The sequence below is a fragment of the Pristis pectinata genome, chromosome 8 (assembly GCF_009764475.1).
Source record: "Pristis pectinata isolate sPriPec2 chromosome 8, sPriPec2.1.pri, whole genome shotgun sequence".
NCBI lineage: Eukaryota > Metazoa > Chordata > Chondrichthyes > Rhinopristiformes > Pristidae > Pristis > Pristis pectinata.
Genome location: NC_067412.1, coordinates 28,584,207 through 28,603,341, shown reverse-complemented (window position 1 = coordinate 28,603,341; position 19,135 = coordinate 28,584,207). Strand labels below are relative to the sequence as shown.

The window sequence follows — 19,135 nt, the reverse complement described above, 5'->3', positions numbered from 1 at the left end:
GGCCATACTGGACCTGGTACTAGGCAATGAGCCTGATCAGGTTTCAGATCTCTTGGTGGGAGAGCATTTTGGAGATAGTTACCATAACTCCTTGACCTTTACCATAGCCTTGGAGAAGGATAGGAGCAGATGATATGGGAAGGTATTTAACTGGGGGAGGGGGAATTATGATGCTATTAGGCAGGAACTTGGGAGCATAAATTGGGAAAAGATGTTCTTGGGGAAGAGCACAGCAGAAATGTGGAGGTTGTTTAAGGAATACTTGCTTGGGGCTCTGGATAGGTTTGTAGAGTGAAGGAACCGTGGTTGACAAGAGATATAGAATATCTTGTCAAGAGGCTTACCTGAGGTTTAGAAAGCATGGATCAGACAGGGCTCTGGAAAGTTACAAGGTAGCCAGGAGGGAGCTTAAGAATGGACTTAGGAGAGCTAGAAGGGGGCATGAGAAGTCCTTGGTGAGTAGGATCAAGGAAAACCCCAAGGCGTTCTACACGTACATGAAGAATAGGAGGATGAATAGACTGAGGGTAGGACTGATCAGGAATAAAAAAAGGAAACATGTGCCTGGAGTTGGAAGAGGTAGGGGAGGTCCTTAATGAATATTTTGCTTCAGTATTCACCAGAGACAGAGACCTTGATGTTTGAGAGGATGGCGTACAACAGGCTGATATGCCAGGGCATATTGACATGAGGAAAGAGGATGTGCTGGAATTTTAGGAAAACATTAGGATAGATAAGTCACTTGGGCCAGATGGAATATATCCAAGGTTATTACGGGAAGCAAGGGAAGAGATTGCTGCGCCTTTTATGGCAATCTTTGTGTCCTCACTGGCCACAGGAGTAGTGCCAGATGATTGGAGGGTGGCAAATGTTGTTCCTTTGTTTAAGAAAGGGAGTAGGGATAACCCTGGGAATTACAGACCAGTGAGTCTTACTTCAGTGGTGGGCAAATTACTGGAGAAGATTCTTAGAAACAGGAATTATAGGCATTTGGAGAAGCATCAGATGATTAGGGACAGCCATTATGGCTTTGTGAGGGGTACATCGTGCCTCACGAGCCTGATTGAATTCTTTGAGGATGTGACAAAGCACATTGATGAAGGTAGGCCACCGGATGTGGTGCACATGGATTTTAGTAAGGCATTTGATAAGGTTCCTCATGGAAGGCTTATTCAGAAAGTCAGGAGGCATGGTATCCAGGAAAACTTGGCAGTGTGGATTCAGAATTGGCTCACCCTTAGAAGACAGAGGGTGGTGGTAGATGGAGCGTATTCTGCCTGGAGGTCGGTGACCAGTGGTGTTCCGCAGGGATCCGTTTTGGGACCCCTGCTCTTTGTGATTTTTATCAATGACTTGGATGAGGATGTGGAAGAGTGGATTACTAAGTTTGCTGATGATACAAAGGTTGGTGGTGCTCTGGATAGTGTAGAAGGTTGCTGTAGATAGAATGCAGAGCTGGGCTGAGAAGTGGCAGATGGAGTTCAACCCGGATAAATGTGAAGTGATACACTTCGGGAGATCGAATTTGAAGGCAGAATACAAGGTTAATGGCAGGACTCTTAGCAGTGTGGAGGAACAGAGGGATCTTGGGGTCCATGTCCATAGATCCCTCAAGGTTGCCATGCAGGTTGATAGGGTTGTTAAGAAGGTGTATGGTGTGTTGGCCTTCATTAGTCAGGGTATTGAGTTCAAGAGCCATGAGGTGATGTTGCAGCTCGAGAGAACTCTGGTTAGACTACACTTGGAGTATTGTGTTCAGTTCTGGTCGCCTCATTATAGAAAGGACGTGGAAGCTTTAGAGAGGGTGCAGAGGAGATTTACCAGCACGTTGCCTGAATTGGAGAGCACGTCTGATGAGGATAGGTTGAGAGAGCTAGTGCTTTTCTCTTTGGAGAGAAGGAGGATGAGAGGTGACTTGATAGAGGTGTACAAAATGCTAAGAGGCATAGATCGAGTGGACAGTCAGAGACTTTTTCCCAGGGTGACAATGGCTAACACAAGGGGACATAATTTTAAGGTGATTGGAGGAAGATACATTCTATGCACTGCCAGCAGAGGTTGTGGGGGCAGATACATTAGGGATATTTAAGAGACTCTTAGACACATGAATGATAGAGAAGTGGGGGGGCTATGTGAGAGGAAAGGGTTAAATAGATCTTAGAGCAGGATAAAATGTTGGCACAACATTGTGGGCCAAAGGGCCTGTACTGTGCTGTAACATTCTATCGTACCTTGTCAATTGTCTGAGAAAGTGATGGCAAGCCATCTTATTGAATCCCTGCAGTCTTGTGGTGAAGGCATTCCTGGTGCAGGGTTTCAACCTGAAACATCGACCATTCCTTTCCCTCCACAGATGCTGCTTCATCTGCAGAGTTCCTCCAGCAGTTGGGTTTTTGATCCAGATTCAAGCATCTCCAGTCTCTTGTGTCTGCATTGTTTAGTGAACTGTCCCCCAAATGTTGTTATAGCATAGAACAGTACAGCACAGGAACAGGCCCTTCAGCCCACGGTGTCTATGTTGACCACGATGCCAATTCAAACTAATCCCATCTGTCTGCACATGGTCTACATCCCTCCATTCCCTGTCTATCCATGTGCCTCTTAAAAAAAAGAGCTATTGTATCTGCTTCTACCACTTCCCCAGCAGTGCGTACCAGACATCTACCACTCTTGTGTAAAAAAAACCTTGCCTCGTAAATCTTTAAACTCCCCCCTCTCATTTTAAAGCTATGCCCTCTAGTATTTGACATTTTCACCCTGAGGAAAAGACTAGCTACCCAGTCTTTGCCTCTCATAATTTTAGACACTTCTATCAGTTCGCCCCTCAGCCTACAACACTACAGAGAAAACAATGCAAGTTTGTCGAACTTCTACTTATAGGTTAACACTCTCTATTGCAGGTAACATCCTGGTGAACCCCTTCTGTACCCTCTCCAAAGCTTCCTGCTACTGAATCCTTTGTGGTGACCAGAACTACACACAATACTCCAAAGGTGACCTAACCAAAGTTTTATATAAATGCATTGTGACTTCCCAACTTTTATACTCAACACTCTGAATAACGAATGCAAGTATGCTGTATGCCTTCTTCACCACCCTATCTCTTCGTGTTGCCACTTTCAGGGAGCTATGGACTTAAACCCCAAGACGCCTCTGTACATCAATGGTCCTCGATATCCTGCTATTTACTGTACAATTTCTTCTTGCATTTGACCTCCCAAAGTGCAAACTTTCACATTTGCCTGGATTAAACTCCATCTGCCATTTTTCTGCCCACATTTGCAGCTGGTCTATATCCTGCTGAGTACTTTGATAACCTTCCTCATTAGCCACAGTTCTGTCAATTTTTGTGTCATCTGCTAATTTTCTAATTAGCCCATCTACATTTTTGTCAAAGTCATTTATATATTTTCATCCAAATCACTTTAGTAGCAAGTTCCATGATTTTATCCAGAAGCCTGGACTAATGACCCCAAGATAAATTCCAAACCCATCACAGCAGCTGGGGGATTTAATTAAATAACATGAAAATAAAAAATTACCTGAATTAATATCTGCATCATAGTGAGCATGAACCTATTGGGTTGTCACAAAGTGTTACAAAACTGGAAATGTGGCATAAAAAACAGGACATTTAGGAAATACTCAACAGGTCAGGCTGGGACCCTTTTATTTCAAATTGTCAGAATTTAGTCTTTTTATTGTTGTTCCTGGAACAGGTTTCATTTTCCTCTGGCTGCCTGTACCTCCTCTAAACATTTCTTTATCAGCCAGGACAACACAACCACTTGTCATTCAACTCACCTGCTCCCCACCCATCACTGACTTTTTCTTTAGTTTTCTCCACCCCTACCCTTTCCTTAAAGATGAAACTTAAAACTGGCTTTGTTTCTGAGTTCTGATGAAATGTTCATCAACTTAAAATGTTAACTTTATTTATTTTCCCACTTGCAATGCTTGAACTGTGGAGTATTTCCAGTGGTTCTGGTTTTCTTATTTCAGATTGTAGCAAAATCCTCGACCCCTTCTTCATCTTCACCTGCTTCATGAATGACCTTTCTTCCACTATAATGTTAGGTGGGGGGTGGAGGGGTGGGGGGAGAGACGTCTTCACTGATGTATGCACAATATTCAATTCCATTCACAACTCCTCATGAAGTGAAGCAATCCATGCCTGCAGGCAACATTCTGGCACAGGCTAATAAGTAGCAAGTTACATTTGTTCCCCAAATATACCAGACAAATGCCACCTCTAACAAGAGGGAACCTAAGCACTTACTGTTGACATTCATGACATTCACCGTCCACATTCTGGGGATTACTACTGGATTAGCTGGATAAACACTATGATTATGAGAGCAGATCAGAGGGTTGGTATCCTGCAGTGAGTGACTCCCCTCCTGACACCCCAAAGAAGTGTAATGGGATACTCTCCATTTAGCTGGATGATTGTTAATTCTCAAGCTATTTCACACCATCTAGGACAAAGCAGCCAATACGATTGGCACCCTATCCACCACCTTAAACATTCATGATTCAGTCGCTAGAGTGTATACCATCTTCAAAATGCACTATATTAACTCCCCTAGACTAGTCCAACACCTCCCAAAACTGTGATCTCTACCATGAAGGAGGACAAAGGCAGCAGTTGCATGGGAAACACCTGCAGATTCTCCACTAAGTTTCACACCACCCTGATTTAGAAATATAAATCATTGTTTCTTCATCTTTGCTGGTCTACATCCTGAAATTTCTTAACCGTGTGCAAGTATCTTCACCAGAAGAACTGCAATGGTTCAAGACAGCTCACCACGGTCTTCTCGGAGCAAGTAATAATGGGTAATAGACAAAAGGCCTTGTCAGTAATACCCAGACCCTGCAAAATATATAAATAAATAACTCTTTTGATTCATGAATGACGTCATCTAGCCTATTAACAACTCCAAACTCACAGCAATACAAGTAAGCCAGTCAGATATATCAAAAAACATTACAAGAAAATGTATGAACAAAACCAGATGGCTAACTTAGGATTAATACAAGATCCAAACACAGCAAGCCTTCCCTGCATAGTCAACTTTGCAAAGCACTCCACAATTATTTGGGTACTATTGGGAGTGTTGTCTCACATCTTTACAGAGTAGGACAATCAAGAAAACTGCAAATGCTGGTATTATCAGTAACTTGCTCTCCAAACTGCTCAAAATCATTACTTGGAAATACATTTCAAATTCCATCATCACAGGGATAATTTTGGAACGATCACCAACTGCACTCTGAGATCCCCAGCTCTGGGGATCTGAGCAGGAATTATCTTCAAACAAAGAATGGTTGGAATCAGGAACACACTGCCTGAGGAGGTGGTGGATGCAGATACTCTCACAGTGTTGAAGAAGCATCTCGACAAGCACTTGAATTCCCAAAACATAGAAGATTATGGACCTAATGTGAGTAAATTGGATTAGAATAGATGGGTACAAGGATTGTGTGGATGAGGTGGGCCAAAGGTCCTGTTTCCATACTGTATGACTCACCTTCACCAGATAGGCTGCAGCTGTTCAAGAAGGTTGCTCACCCCCAGCTTCAAGGGCAATTGAGGGTGGACAATATAGTCACATGGCAAAAGACTGAGAGTGTTATTGACAAGGCCAGCACGTATTGTCCATCCTTTAATTGAAATGCTTAATTATTTGTTCAATAAATCCCAGTTCATAATACTCTCCCTATAACAAAAGCCAACCTTCTTTTAAACAGATGTAATAGCAGTAACTGTGGATTTCTGTACACTCCATTGGAACTGAATGAACTTGCTGCATCCCATGTCACTAAGAACACTCCCTGTGTTTTGTCATATACATCAAATTCATAAGCTAGAACAACAGGAATTGGCAGAAACCCACAAACTTGACTTATCCTTGGGAGTAGCAAGCTTTTGCTTTTGTGGTTATCTTGAAAAATGCTGTTTATTACAGAATACAGATGATTAGGTTCTGAGCCAAGGAAATTTTACAATGCAGTAGAACAGCAAAATCTGTTTTTTAAAAAAAAATTACATTAGATTTAGGTATAAAGAAAGGTATGTGTATAGGTTATTTGAAATATTAAAAGAAGATTGCACTCATAAATATTTTGAAAATGTAAACAACTAATAAGTTACGACAACTTTAAGGAGCTATTCCTTCACAGTTTGATCAGTGGAACTTATTATGGATCATTTCAATATAACTGATCTCCCTTCCATATAAAAAGTTTATTGATAAAAATTGTTGCCTTGGTCAATAGACATGATTAAAAATGAGACAGAATGGGTCACAGGGACCCCATTTCTCTATGGTAGTTTCACACAGACTGCAGCATTCCCTACCTCACCTCCCTTTGTGGAGTTGTCAGAGAAACCCATCTCACCCAAACTGAGGTCAACAGAGAAATAAGGGAGTAGGCATGAACCCAATGGGCATCTCTTCTGTGCCAGAATAAATAGGATAATACTGTGTGCCTTTGAATAGGCATTGTCAGGCTGTCTTTGAAATTTAAATTCTTACCAAACCTATGAATTTTCATTTAAAAACATACTGTATTGATTATGGGGACTTTTGTTTTCCCCCAAAAGCTAAACAGTGCAGGTGCTGGAAATGAGGAAAAACAAAAAAGGTTGGAAATACTCAGCAGGTCAGGCAGCACTTGTGGAGAAAGTAAAACGGGATGTTCATCAGTGATTCCTTCTGACGAAAGTTTATTAATCAGAAAAATTAACCTTGGTTCTCTCTCTGTTGGTGCTGCATGACCTGCTTAGTATTTACAGTGTTGTTATTATTTCCTCTTCTTTCTGTGCAGAGCTGTTTAATGGCAGTGCATCCTTCTCCCTTATCAACTATTCAGCCAAGTATGAAAGGCACCCCCTCTAATGGTATCAGCAAAATTTACCTTTTACGTCATTACCTTTAACTGATCAGGATGGTTGTCTCCAAAACATCAACATATTTCTTTACTGGTATGCCCAACTTGCTGATTGATTCCAGTATTTCTTGGTTTTAAAGCTTCAATAAATATGAAATAGGAATTGCTAAATGTGACGAGTCCTTTCTGCACAAATTTACACTGACATTACAGGAACTCGGTATGATCTTTTTTGAGTATTACCATGAGATCACTTGCACCAAAATTAAACTTGTCCCTGAACTAAAGTGACATCTAAAAAATAAACTAATAATCATAGGGGGAGCAAAAAATTTGTAGATGCTGAAAATCTGTAACAAGGACAGAGAATGCTGGGAACACTCAGTATGACAGGCAGCATCAATGGAGAGAGAAATTCAAATTCAATATTACACATTCAGGGTTCTTTCGCTAGAACTGGAAAAGTGAGAAAACAAGCACCCTCAGCTGCAGAGAGAGTAAGGGGTGGAGTCCAAAATTGTCACTTTAAAAATCAGCAGTTGAGAGATGAAAAAAGGAAATTAACTGAAACAGAAAAGGTTCAACCACATCTGTGAAGATTAAAAAAAAGCTGGTTCCTGAAATTGTTATATTCAATATTAAATTGCAATGGCTCCAACATACCCAGATAGAAGATGAGGTGCTGTTCCTCAAGCTTATATTGAGCATCACTTAAGTATTAAAGAAGGCCAAAGGCACATATGTCATGGTGGGAGTGCAGCAAAAAATTTAAATGGCAGGAGAATGGAATCAGGATCACCCTTGCATACTGAACAGACGCATTCTGAACAGAGGACACCAATCTGCGATGTGTAGAGGAGGCCGGATCTTGAGTACTCAATTCAATACACTAAATTGGAAGAACAGCAAGTGAATTGCTACTTCACCAAGATGGACTGTTTCGGTCCCTGGATAGTAGGAAAGGTAGAGTTAACAGGGCAGTTGTTTCTCATGGTGGTATGGGAAAGTGTGATGAGAAAGGAAGCATTTAGTGGAGGTGGAAGAGTGAACCAAAGAGTCACAGAGGGAACAGTCCTTCTGGAATGTTGATACGGGAGTTTAAGATGCATCTTGTGGTGGACTCCCATTGGAGGTAATAATCATAAATGAATTAGTGTAAAAGACACACCAGGTGTGATACTGTGAAGCTCAGTACTCAACAGTGAAAGCCAACAAAAGAGCTTCAGTACAGTCTCAAACCAGAATCTACTGCACCTTCTAACCTCCCCAAATTCTCCCTAAAAATATTTTACTATTAATCTTTAAAACAAAATCTGAAGTTTATAAAGAAATTGGATTCCCTCTTAGAAAACGGGTGAAGAAATGGGAATTTTATTTTTCACTCAGTGTCTGTGGATGGAGTTACCTGAATCTGTTTATGTTGAATAGCAGATGAAGCTACTTAAATGTGATACATTTGCAGAAGCCAAGATATTTCTATTTATGAGGAATCCAAAACCAGGGAACTTCAAAAAAAAATCACCAATAAAAGGAAATTCTGGAGAAACTTGCTTGCATATAAAGGATTTAGAATGTGGAACTCAGTGTCATGGCAAATAGAGCAAATAAATTTAAGAGGAAGCTAGATAAGCATGAGCGAGAAAGAACAGAAAGAATCTGAAGGACAAGGTAGTGTGCATGGAAGCTCATATAAACATATACTACTTTCCTCTTGGATTGTTTCTGGGCTGAATATTCCATAGAAATCTGATTCTTTCCAATAACCCAATTACCTAGTCCCAAGTAACACAACATTTCACATATTGTCAACTTAGCCAGCCACTGTGCCATCACATAAAGCTGAAAGCCACCTATCAGCAGTACTTATTCCACCTTTTTAAGTGGACGGGAGCTAACTGTCATTCAAAACCAATGGGTAGTCCAGGGAATCATTTGAGAGAAAATTGTTTCACATAAATTGTCTCTGTAAATTGAATTTCCTAATTAAATTACTTCTTCTGTAGTTGGCTGGTGTTTAGTCAAAAATAAGTTCTTCACTTTAAGAGCATTTTTTAAAAAAATAGTTAAAACTCAAAGCCTGTTCAATAGTCTACTTCTGTGGTTGTGGGGTCATCAGAACACCAAGGTTCCTGTTAGCTGATGAAGAGGAACAGCTTTCAAAGGCATTCACCAAAAAGTTCAAAAAGAAATCTGAAGGTGAGGATGTCACCTAATAAATGCTGAGACACATGGGGCAAAAATGGTTAATACCAGTAGAGCAATATAGACACACAGCAAATCTAGTTGCCCCAAGATACCTGGCTGACGCTGGGGTTTTATCCATCCTGCCAACAAACCACAGTATAAAACCATGCAGCTTCAAGGCAAAACCCTTTTCATTCACAAAAGGCCATAAATATTAGCTCACCGCCCACTCATTTAACCACTCCAGGCACTTTTCTCTTTCTTCCTTTGTCTCTTCACTATACTTCTTCACTTGTATTTTTTCAGCCTGAACTCCAAGAACACCATTCCTATCACACTGATCTGTCACACGTTTCCCTTTCAGTTCCCTGATAATATTATGCAGACTATTGACATGCAAGCCCATCTCCCAATTGCTGTCCACCATGTGTGTGAAGGGATCAGGTGTGGTCACCTCTACCAGCTCTCCTTCCACGGGGATCTGCAGGTAATAGGCATGAAGCATCATACGATAAGGGTTGTTGTCAGTTTTTAAGCTGTAGGTGAAGTCACCCACTATGGGATGTCCCACTGAACTGCAATGAACCCTCAGCTGATGTGTCCGACCTAAACAAAGAGAAGTAAGGCACATTGAAATGTCTCCTCTGCAGACTTCTGGAAGAAAATACAAGCAATCCTCAGGTTACGCAAGGGTTCCATTTCCGAGAACAGTCTGTAAGGCAATTTCTCCCTAAGTCAGAAATGCCCGTTTTCTTTAGCTACCCATATCATATCGCCCTACATACACTTGCTATAATTCTTCCATTTTATTGAATAATCATCCTAACACTACCCATATTAAGCTAATGAAATATATATTTTATCCAATCATTAATGAACATGAAACATTTTATTATTATTACTAGATTGAGAAATGCTTTAAAAATGTATGGAAGAATTTGCGTGAAGTAGGATTTCCACAAGTCAGGTCATTTCTAACCCAGGAAGCCCCTGTAAGGATATTGGTCACATCTTCAATCAACTTGTATCTCTAAATATATTTTCTTACCACAAAGAAGACCATTCCCATCAAGTCTACACCAGTTCTCATAGCAATCTCAATCAATCCTGTTACCCCACATATTTTCTTCTCCCACATGGCACTCTTTGATCTTGCTCAACTCCACCCCGATTCTTCTACCAGCCACTCCCAAATTTTTACTGTAATGTTTTGATGTCTGAGAACAATTAGTCCAACACATTGCTGTTGATCAGAAGTCAGATAAGACCATGTTTCTTTCACTAAAGGACATTGGTGATCCTCAATTGAGCTTTTACAACAACCTGTTAACTCTGTGTTTCTTGAGCATACAACTTTCTGACCTAAACTAACATTACTTTCACAGGACTTTGCACTATACATTGGCTAAAGATTTGGACAGCATTACTAACCTGTTAATGGTTGGAGGAGTACTTTTGTAACTGGATCTCCACTGTAGAAACCTCTTTCCAAAACAGTCAGCTCAGTCTGACATGGCTTGGGATTTTGACAACCTTTATACAATTACACAGAAATAATTAATTTAAAGACCAGTTTCATTTTACAGCAGATAGACTCATAGCAGATACCTTTATATTTAATCCAGAAAATTAAAACCAAGCCCCAACACAATGGTTAGTGCATAATTCTAATTCTCCCAATTATTCTGAAGACTCACTATTCTGATTCTGTGAATCTTCACAGGTTATTTTCTAAATCTTGCTGTCTGACAAGAAACACCTTTCCCACTTGGAGCCCCCAGCTTCCCTCTTTTCATCACAATCCTGCAGTTCCTTTATTCTAAAAAGAGGTTACAACAAATAATTCTTCTCTTAACCCTCATCTTCCTACCCTTCTAACCATACTATCCAAGCTAAATTTGAGACAGTGCACCTTATGCAATTCCCATTCTGTCTCTCTTTCTTCCCTTGTGGTTTTAGTACCCAAGGATAGGATTGCCACATCTTTACTTCCACACTTTCCTCACCTATTCTTGCAAGCTGGTGGCTTCCTGCTCAAGATGCAGACAAGTGCCTGGTGCACAAAGATCCCAATGGGGGAAAAGGTGAAAAGTTTATAATAGAGCAAATATTTAATTATTATCTTTCTAAAAATACACAGTCCTGTTCAGTTAGCATGCTGAGAGTTTATCAATTTCCAATTCATTCTGAATCTGCTGTACACTTTACCAGGCATTCCTTCAGTACACATCATGTGTGTCATTCCTTTTGTTGTATTTTGACCAATTGCATGCTTGATGGTCATTCTATCCAAAGAGATGTGACCTCTGACCTGTGGTAAAGATGACAGCATTAGATTATGCGTACAAGTCAACAATCCTTTTTCCAAGACCCAGTGGCACATCTTGAACTAAATCAAAGACTTGAGAAACAAAGGACTGCAGATGCTGGAATCTAGATGAAAAGCACAATGTTGCTGGAGGAACTCAGCAGGCCAGGCAGCATCCGAGGAGAAAAGCAGACGGTCAACATTTTGGGTCAGGACCCTTCTTCAGGACTGAAGATAGGAAGCCCAATATATAGGAGGGAAAAGCAGAGCAGTGATAGATGGACAAAAGAGGGGAGATGGGGTGGGCACAAGGTGGTGATTGGTAGACGCAGGTAAGAGATAGTGATAGGCAGGTGCAGGGGAGGAGGGGAGAGCAGATCCACAGGGGGATGGGTCAAAGGTAAAGAGAGAAAGGAAAAAAGGGTAAAAGGCTAGGAAAGAAGAGAAGAAGCATGGGTGGGGGGGGGGGGGTGTTGTGGTGAAGGGGGGGGGGGGTGGGGATTCCAGCCACAAACTGGAGGAACAGCACTTCAGTTTCTGTCTTGGAACCTTGCAGCCTAACGGCATGAACATAGAATTCTCCCACTTCAAATAATCCCCAAGCATACACTTCTCAAGGGCTTTAGATATACCCTCACTTCTTTGAAAAACTCAGCCAGACTTATTGATCCATAAAAGGTTTGCTGACTGAAAGCTTTGAAGTGGTTCCTAAGATTTCATATATTTAAACAACTTTTGCCTTGATTTAAACAAAAAAGCTGAAGGAATATATTAATTTGAACCAATTACACCAGACTGATTTGGAACTGTGTATCTTACCCAAGACAATTTCTGACACAAACTAAAAAATCTTTCCAATAAAATGAGTGGAACATTATTTTGTGAACAAAGTTTTTTCCCTACTTCTTAGTTAACAGAGATGTCAAAGACAGCATCAACTATGGTTCTTTTCTCACTAGTATAGAAGGTGAAGGGGTAGTCTCATTAAGATGTCAAGATGATTTAAAAAAAGAGCTGATAGAACAAAACTATCAAAAGTATGGTTGAAATATTTGTAACCAGATTCAGACAAAGGTGCTGAGTAGAGATAATCCATTTCAGCCTCTTCCTAGGGTACCCAATATACTCAGTAAAAGCTGACCTTCAACTAATTTGATTCACTTCATGTGATACCAAGAAATGGCTAAGAATATTAGGTATTGCAAAGTACGTGGGACCTGACAACATCCAATCTAGGATGGTGAACGCTTGTGATCCAAAACTAGCTACAGCTCCAGCCAAGTTGTTCCAGTGGAGCAACAACAATGCTATCTGACTGACATATTGGAAAATTACCTTGAAATAGGACGTCCATAACAAGCAGGACAATGTCTTAGGCACAATAATTTTCTGTTGCTTCACAAACAACATTCCCTCCATCCTAAGGTCCATAATGTACATGGCTATTGAGTTTATTAGAGTGCAATCCAAACCGGTCAGTTGTTGAAGTAACAGTGCGATGTGCCCAAAGACAACCTAAACAACCCGAGGATGACGTTGATAAATGGCATCTGACATGCCACAACAGAAATGCCTAACAATGGCAACATTCAACAAAAGAAATCTAACTCAAACAGAAACAAGAAGTTCCAGGAATGCTCAGCTGGTCAGGCCGCATCTGAGGGAAGAGAAGCAGAGTTGATATTTCGACATCCTTTGTCAGAACAGAAAAGGAGTCTAAAGATGCCTGTAAAGCTGCAAGGGAGGGTCAGGGAGGAGAATACCTCTGAAAGGGTAAAACTAGTGTGACCATAGTGATAAGCTGTAAACCAGTTTATCTGGTCAATGAATCAACGAGAGCGAGAACATAGACAAAAGAACCTTGACAAAAGGATAAGGGAGTTGTGAAATGCAGAGCAAGAGGACAGGCTCAGCAGGTTAGATTGGGAAATAAATTTCTCAAAATTAGGCACCAAAGTTTGATTTTCTGCTTGGTCAGGCATTCTGCTGATCAATCGGGAAGAAATCTGGAAACTTCCAAATTAAACAAATTATTTAGTAGTATGAAGCCCTTACTGTTACTCTGTTCTTGGGTACTGCAGCTGGACAGGGTAATCATACTCTGCTCTAACAACAAAGTCATCTAGTGGAAGCAAATGCTTACTGCAACATTTCCAGTACAGATGCAAATCATTCGTCATAGAGTATCAGCAACACACCAGGATCAAAAGTAAGCACAAACATTGAGGATGGGAGCAGGAGTATGCCACTGCATCCTTCAAGCCAACTCTGCCATTCAATATGATCATGGTTGATCCTCCAAATTCAGTAGCTTGTTCTTGCTGTCTCCTTTTCTCTCAGTTACATTTACCACAACTCTCTCCCTCTCACCCTTTCCATCCATCACTTGGTCAAACCCAGACATTGCTGCTCTCCTCAGGATAGTAATCGTCACCTTTTAATCTAAAATGATAGAGAGTATTGCAAATAAATAAATAAAGTACTGTGAGGGTAGGGGCCATAGTTTAGGGCACTTCTGCCATTCCACACAAATTAGTTGAAATTTGTGTTAAAACCCTATGAACTATACACTTCAAGTTTGGAAATTGATGATAACCGATGTTGTGCTCATATTAAGTTATGAAAGAACGTTACTTGTTATGAAAATGTTGATTTGAACACTCAGTATTTATATATTTTAGATTTTAATAACTAAGCACATTTAGAAATAAAAGAGGACAGTTTGTGAAAAGGTGCTGAGGATTCTTCAAGAAATGCATTTTCCTAAATTGAAGACCTTACAAAGGGGAAGGAGAGGTGGAGGAATGAATTCTCTCCTAAAATATCTGAACCTAATGCAGCTTTTAGAAGGGAGGGATGTGATTGGGCACCATCCTGTCACAGTAGACATATGCAACCAATTAAGCGAGTCAGAGGCATACCAAAGCTAAGTAAATCTTGGTTACCAGACGATCTCGGAAACACCGATAGGCCTTGGCAGCTGCCATCTTATTGAGAGCAATACACAGTGCCCCACTGGTGGAGAAATCCAGCTGATGACAAAATCTGTCCAGAAACACAAAACAAAATGATGGGAACCATGCCATTAAACGACGTCAGATGATGTTTAAGTCAAATTGGCATGTTGTTGGTACATGAAACAGTTTTCTACACACAAGCTAAAGAAGCCACCATCATGGCAATACAGCTTGATCTCACCAAACTGTTCCTGGTGGCTTTTGTTAGAGAAGTCACAAATCACTTCACAGAATGTCCACAGCACATGGGCTGCCTTGAAATTCATCAGAATTAGCACCTGTGAAGTGACTTGTGACTTCTGTAACAAAAGCCACCAGGACCGATTTGATGAGATTCAGGAGCTAATTAAGGAGATTGGAAGCTCTACCTTTCCTCAAGGGAAAAGAAACAGCTCTACAGCTACGTGAAGGCAGAGGTCCAGCAGAAAACCCAGAACCTGAAGTACAGGTAGTGGATGGAGAGAGCAGAGCAGGTGCAGCAACTCACCAACAGCCATGACATGCAGGGGTTCTTCAGCACTGTAAAAGTCATCCACAGCCCAAATGCTGAAAGCACTACCCCACTGAAGGCCAAGAATGGGAGTGAACTCATCTGGGGAAGAGAGTCAACTGATACCCGTTGAAACACTTTGAAGACCTCTTAAGCCACAACTCTGTCTTTGACCCAAGCACCCTTGACCCCTTCCCACTATAACCCAGTCGGGTTAGCCTTGCTACTGCTCCTGACTGACAAGAAGTCGAGAAGGCCGTATCCCAAATCAAAAATAACAAGGTCTCAGGAGCAGACTGCATCCCACCTGAACTGATTCCTGATTACAATATTGTTTAAAATGTTTTTTTAAAAACACTTAATTGGCTGCAAAATGGAGTGGGATATTCTGGCATCATAACAGACTCTACAGCAATGGATTTTATTTACCTTCTTTAAATTTCGACAATGTAACTGGAGTAAATTCAGAGTACGAGCATCTTTAACACACTATTGACACATAATGTGAAACAGATAATAAGCACTTACCTAAACCCATAGTAGGTATCTGGGTCTGCAAGCTCAGGAAAATGGTGCTTCAGCTGAGACTGGACAGTGAGCTTTTCATACCACATCTTACTGTCAATGCGGATATCCCAATGCTTATTCACCACCAGGAAATCTGTGCTCTGGTACAAAATGCACAGGTTCCCAATACTGGCAGGCTCCATATCACCAAGCCACGTAACAGCAGTCCTAAAGTGAAAATGAAGAATTGAAGATTATTGTTTAGCTCTGCTACTTTCAGGATAAATCCAAAACATCTAGGACTGAGGTGAGGAGAAATTCATTCTATTAGAGGGTGACAAACCTGTGGCATTCACCAGAACAGAAGGCTAGGAAAGAGAATTTGCTGAATATACTTAAGCTGGCAGTGGATAGACTATTGGACACAAAAGGCAGCAGAGGTAATGGGGAGAGAGCAGGAATATGGTAGAGGTCCAGCCATGATCATGTTGAATGGCAGAGCAGATTTGAAGGGTAGAAAGGCCCACTTCTGCTCCTATTTTTCTACATCAAGTGCAATGGAACAACAAAAAAATAAGACTTTATCCATTTTAGACACTCTAAAAATGGCACTATCCTTGTGCTAGAAGAATAAGAGGGTAACAGCCCTTTAATTCCTGTATATCTCTGGAAGTGAGGTTTAAAAAGTTTTGTTTTAAACGTGCTCTTCGTTTATTTTTCCAGTCTCTCCATCGACCAATTGCCTACTCCTCACCACCACTGTAATAGACACACAATCTCCAGTCACATGAACATCCAAATAATCTGGTTCCACTATCACTGTAGCTAGCTAGAGTTGTCTTCCTCTCTCTGTCCCAGTTTGAGAATCAGCTAGCCAACATCAACTCACAATCGATACCCAACATGCAGTGAGTTAAGCACATGAATCCTTGTCCATCAGTCTGTGTCAATACTTTAATACAATTCACCCACCACCCTGCTTCAATTGATAACTGTCATCATTTGGCTTTAATATAAAGCTGAGCCAATAGTGAACCACACCTAATTTTCAATCTAAATTTTAGATTTGCTATTTGTTGTCCTGAACTTTGCTTCCAGATACAAAAGTTGGAATAACTTCAAACAGAAGATAATAACAAAATAAACTCAGACGTCACTGAGATCTATATACACATCTCCAAGGACCCTCACTAGAGAAGTTGAATGGCATATTAAACTGATTAGCAGATATACAACTGAAGTCCTTATTGCACTTTTGCTGTTATTTATTTTAAAAGTATCACTAATCACATTTCTACCAATCCACTGAAAAGCAGCTTGCAAGGAATATTTGGGCATACATTACTAGCTTAAATTTACTGAAAAGATCAACTTCCTACGCTACAGATTTCTGAATCAATTGACAGACTGTATGATTAATGGGCAATCTCAATGAGCAGCTGCTTCAATTACCCAAAAAACAGAGGAAGTGCTTTGTTATGAATCCTTTTACTCTGCAGCCAGTTCTCTTCATTAAATCACCTTCAGGTCATTCATCGAGCACTCTCATTTCATCTCCCATAAACATGCACAGGCCACAGTACCAAAATAACCCTGATCAAAAGTCAAAAGGTGTCCTCAATGACAATAAATGTGGTAATGTATCTATTTCCATCCTTCTCGACTTTTAGATATGATCTAAAGGCAGATATATTGGAATGATATGTTGGATACATCGGCTGGTGGATTTCAGTCCTTTCAGGTGAGACAGAGATTCACCTGAACCTCCCTTAATATCATTTACTGCATTTGGAGCTCCAAGTGCCACTAGCCTACATATTCAACACGTCATTCTCTGCCACTTCCACAATCTCCAGCGGGACCCCACCACCAAGCATATCTTCCTCTCCCCACCCCTTTCTGCCTTTCGCAGGGACCACTCTCTCCGCAATTCCCTAGTTCGCTCCTCCCCCCCCCCAACCCATCCCACTCCCATTCCGGAAACTTTCCACTGCCCCCACCATAGGTGCAACACCTCCCCCTACACCACCGCCATCCAGGGACCCAAACTGTCCTTTCAGGTGAGACAGAGCACCTCCCTTAATATCATCCACTGCATTCTGTGCTCCAAGTGCGGCCTCCTCCACATTGGTGAGACCAAACGCAGACCTGGTGACCGTTTCGCAGAACACCTGCAGTCTGTCTGTAACCATGACCTGCATCTCCCGTTGCCAGTCACTTCAACTCCCCCTCCTACACTATCACTGATATGACAGTCCTCGGCCTCCTCCACTGCCAGGAGAATTCCAAGCACAAACTGGAGGAACAGCACCTCATTTTCCATCTTGGAGCCTTGCAGCCTAACGGCATGAACATTGAATTCTCCCACTTTAGGCAACACCCCACCCCCCACTTCTTCCCTTTCCTAGCCAATTTTTCTCACTTTCTTTTTCTCTGTCTCCTTACCTTTGACCCATCCCCCAGTGGATCTGCTCTCCCCTCCTCCCCCGAAGCTATCACTATCTCTTGATATTACCTGTGGCTACCTATCACCACCCTGTGCCCATCCCGCCTCCCCTCTTTTGTCCAAATATCACCGCTCTGTTTTCCCTTTCTATATATTAGGCTTTCCCCTTTCCTATCTTCAGTCCTGAAGAAGGGTCCTAACCCAAAACGTTGACCACCTGTTTTTTTTCCATAGATGCTGCTTGGCCTGCTGAGTTCCTCCAGCATCATTGTGTTTTACATAATGACATTACTTCAGTTCAGCTACAGCTGGATCCCTTATCCACACCTATTACCTTGAGACTTACCTATTGAACAGGTTGAGTGAACTCGGCCTTTTCTCCTTAGAGCGACGGAGGATAAGAGGTGACCTAATAGAGGTGTATAAGATGATAAGAGGTATTGATCGTGTGGATAGTCAGAGGCTTTTTCCCAGGGCTGAAATTGTTGCCACAAGGGGACACAGGTTTAAGGTGCTGGGGAGTAGGTACAGAGGAGATGTCAGGGGTGGGTTTTTCACTGAGGGTGGTGAGTGAGTGGAATGGGCTGCCGGCAACGGTGGTGGAGGCAGATACGATAGGGTCTTTTAAGAGACTTTTGGATAGGTACGTGGAGCTTAGAAAAATAGAGGGCTCTGGGTAAGCCTAGGAATTTCTAAGGTAGGGACATGTTCAGCACAACTTTGTGGGCCAAAGGGCCTGTATTGTGCTGTAGGTTTTCTATGTTTCTATTCCAAAACATTCTTGATCAATCCTTGATCCATGGGGTTGGGCTGCCCATATCCTAGCCAACACCCAGCCTTACCGACTAGGCTAGCCCTCAAACCAGCAATAATTCAATTTTAAAATTCTCATCGTTGCTCTCAAATCCCACCCTCACGGTGTAAATTACTGCAACCCTCAAAGGTCCCTGCACTCCTTCAATGCTGCACTTTGCACATCCCAAATACTTTTCCCCACGAGTGTCAGTGATGCCTCAGTAACCCAAGCCCATAGTCCTGGAATTCTCTCCCAATGTAAACCTCTCCCTCCTTAAAACCTACCTCTTCACCCAAACGTTTGGTTATCTACCTTAATATCTCCTTATTTGTATGGAAATCAATGCTAGTCCAATGGACCTTCGAGGAATACCGCGCTACTTCCTCCCGCATTTGTCAACGGAAATTATTGTCCTTCAAGTAACGGGAAGCAACACCTCAATCTGATGACTGACGTCGGGGCCAGCCAATGGATGCTCAACGATTGATAG

The 19,135-nt window shown here is 41.5% G+C and overlaps 1 protein-coding gene across 4 annotated transcripts; it reads right to left on the bottom strand.

The window, feature by feature from the left end:
• Positions 1 to 5,681: 5,681 nt before the first annotated feature.
• Positions 5,682 to 19,054, bottom strand: rpusd1 (RNA pseudouridine synthase domain containing 1). Of its 4 annotated transcripts, none has more exons than XM_052021692.1 (7): positions 18,958 to 19,037; positions 18,196 to 18,258; positions 15,425 to 15,631; positions 14,311 to 14,434; positions 11,290 to 11,392; positions 10,513 to 10,614; positions 5,682 to 9,687 (listed from the first exon to the last, which is right to left on the bottom strand). In XM_052021692.1, exons 1-7 carry the CDS (start codon positions 19,035 to 19,037, stop codon positions 9,296 to 9,298), a joined length of 1,071 nt encoding a protein of 356 aa, XP_051877652.1. In that variant the 3' UTR covers positions 5,682 to 9,295. The 4 variants fall into 4 exon arrangements, with proteins under 4 accessions (XP_051877652.1, XP_051877653.1, XP_051877655.1 ...); XM_052021693.1 differs by having other exon boundaries at positions 14,335 to 14,434; XM_052021695.1 differs by having other exon boundaries at positions 18,930 to 19,022.
• Positions 19,055 to 19,135: the final 81 nt, after the last annotated feature.

Coding starts and splice junctions, on each gene's coding strand:
- rpusd1 (XM_052021692.1), bottom strand. CDS start 19,037: ATGCGGGAGGAAGTAGCGCGGTATTCCTCGAAGGTCCATTGGACTAGC. Junction 15,632..18,195: donor TCACTCAACCTGTTCAATAG/GTAAGTCTCAAG, acceptor TTTTCACTTTAG/GACTGCTGTTACGTGGCTTG. Junction 14,435..15,424: donor GATACCTACTATGGGTTTAG/GTAAGTGCTTAT, acceptor GTTTCTGGACAG/ATTTTGTCATCAGCTGGATT.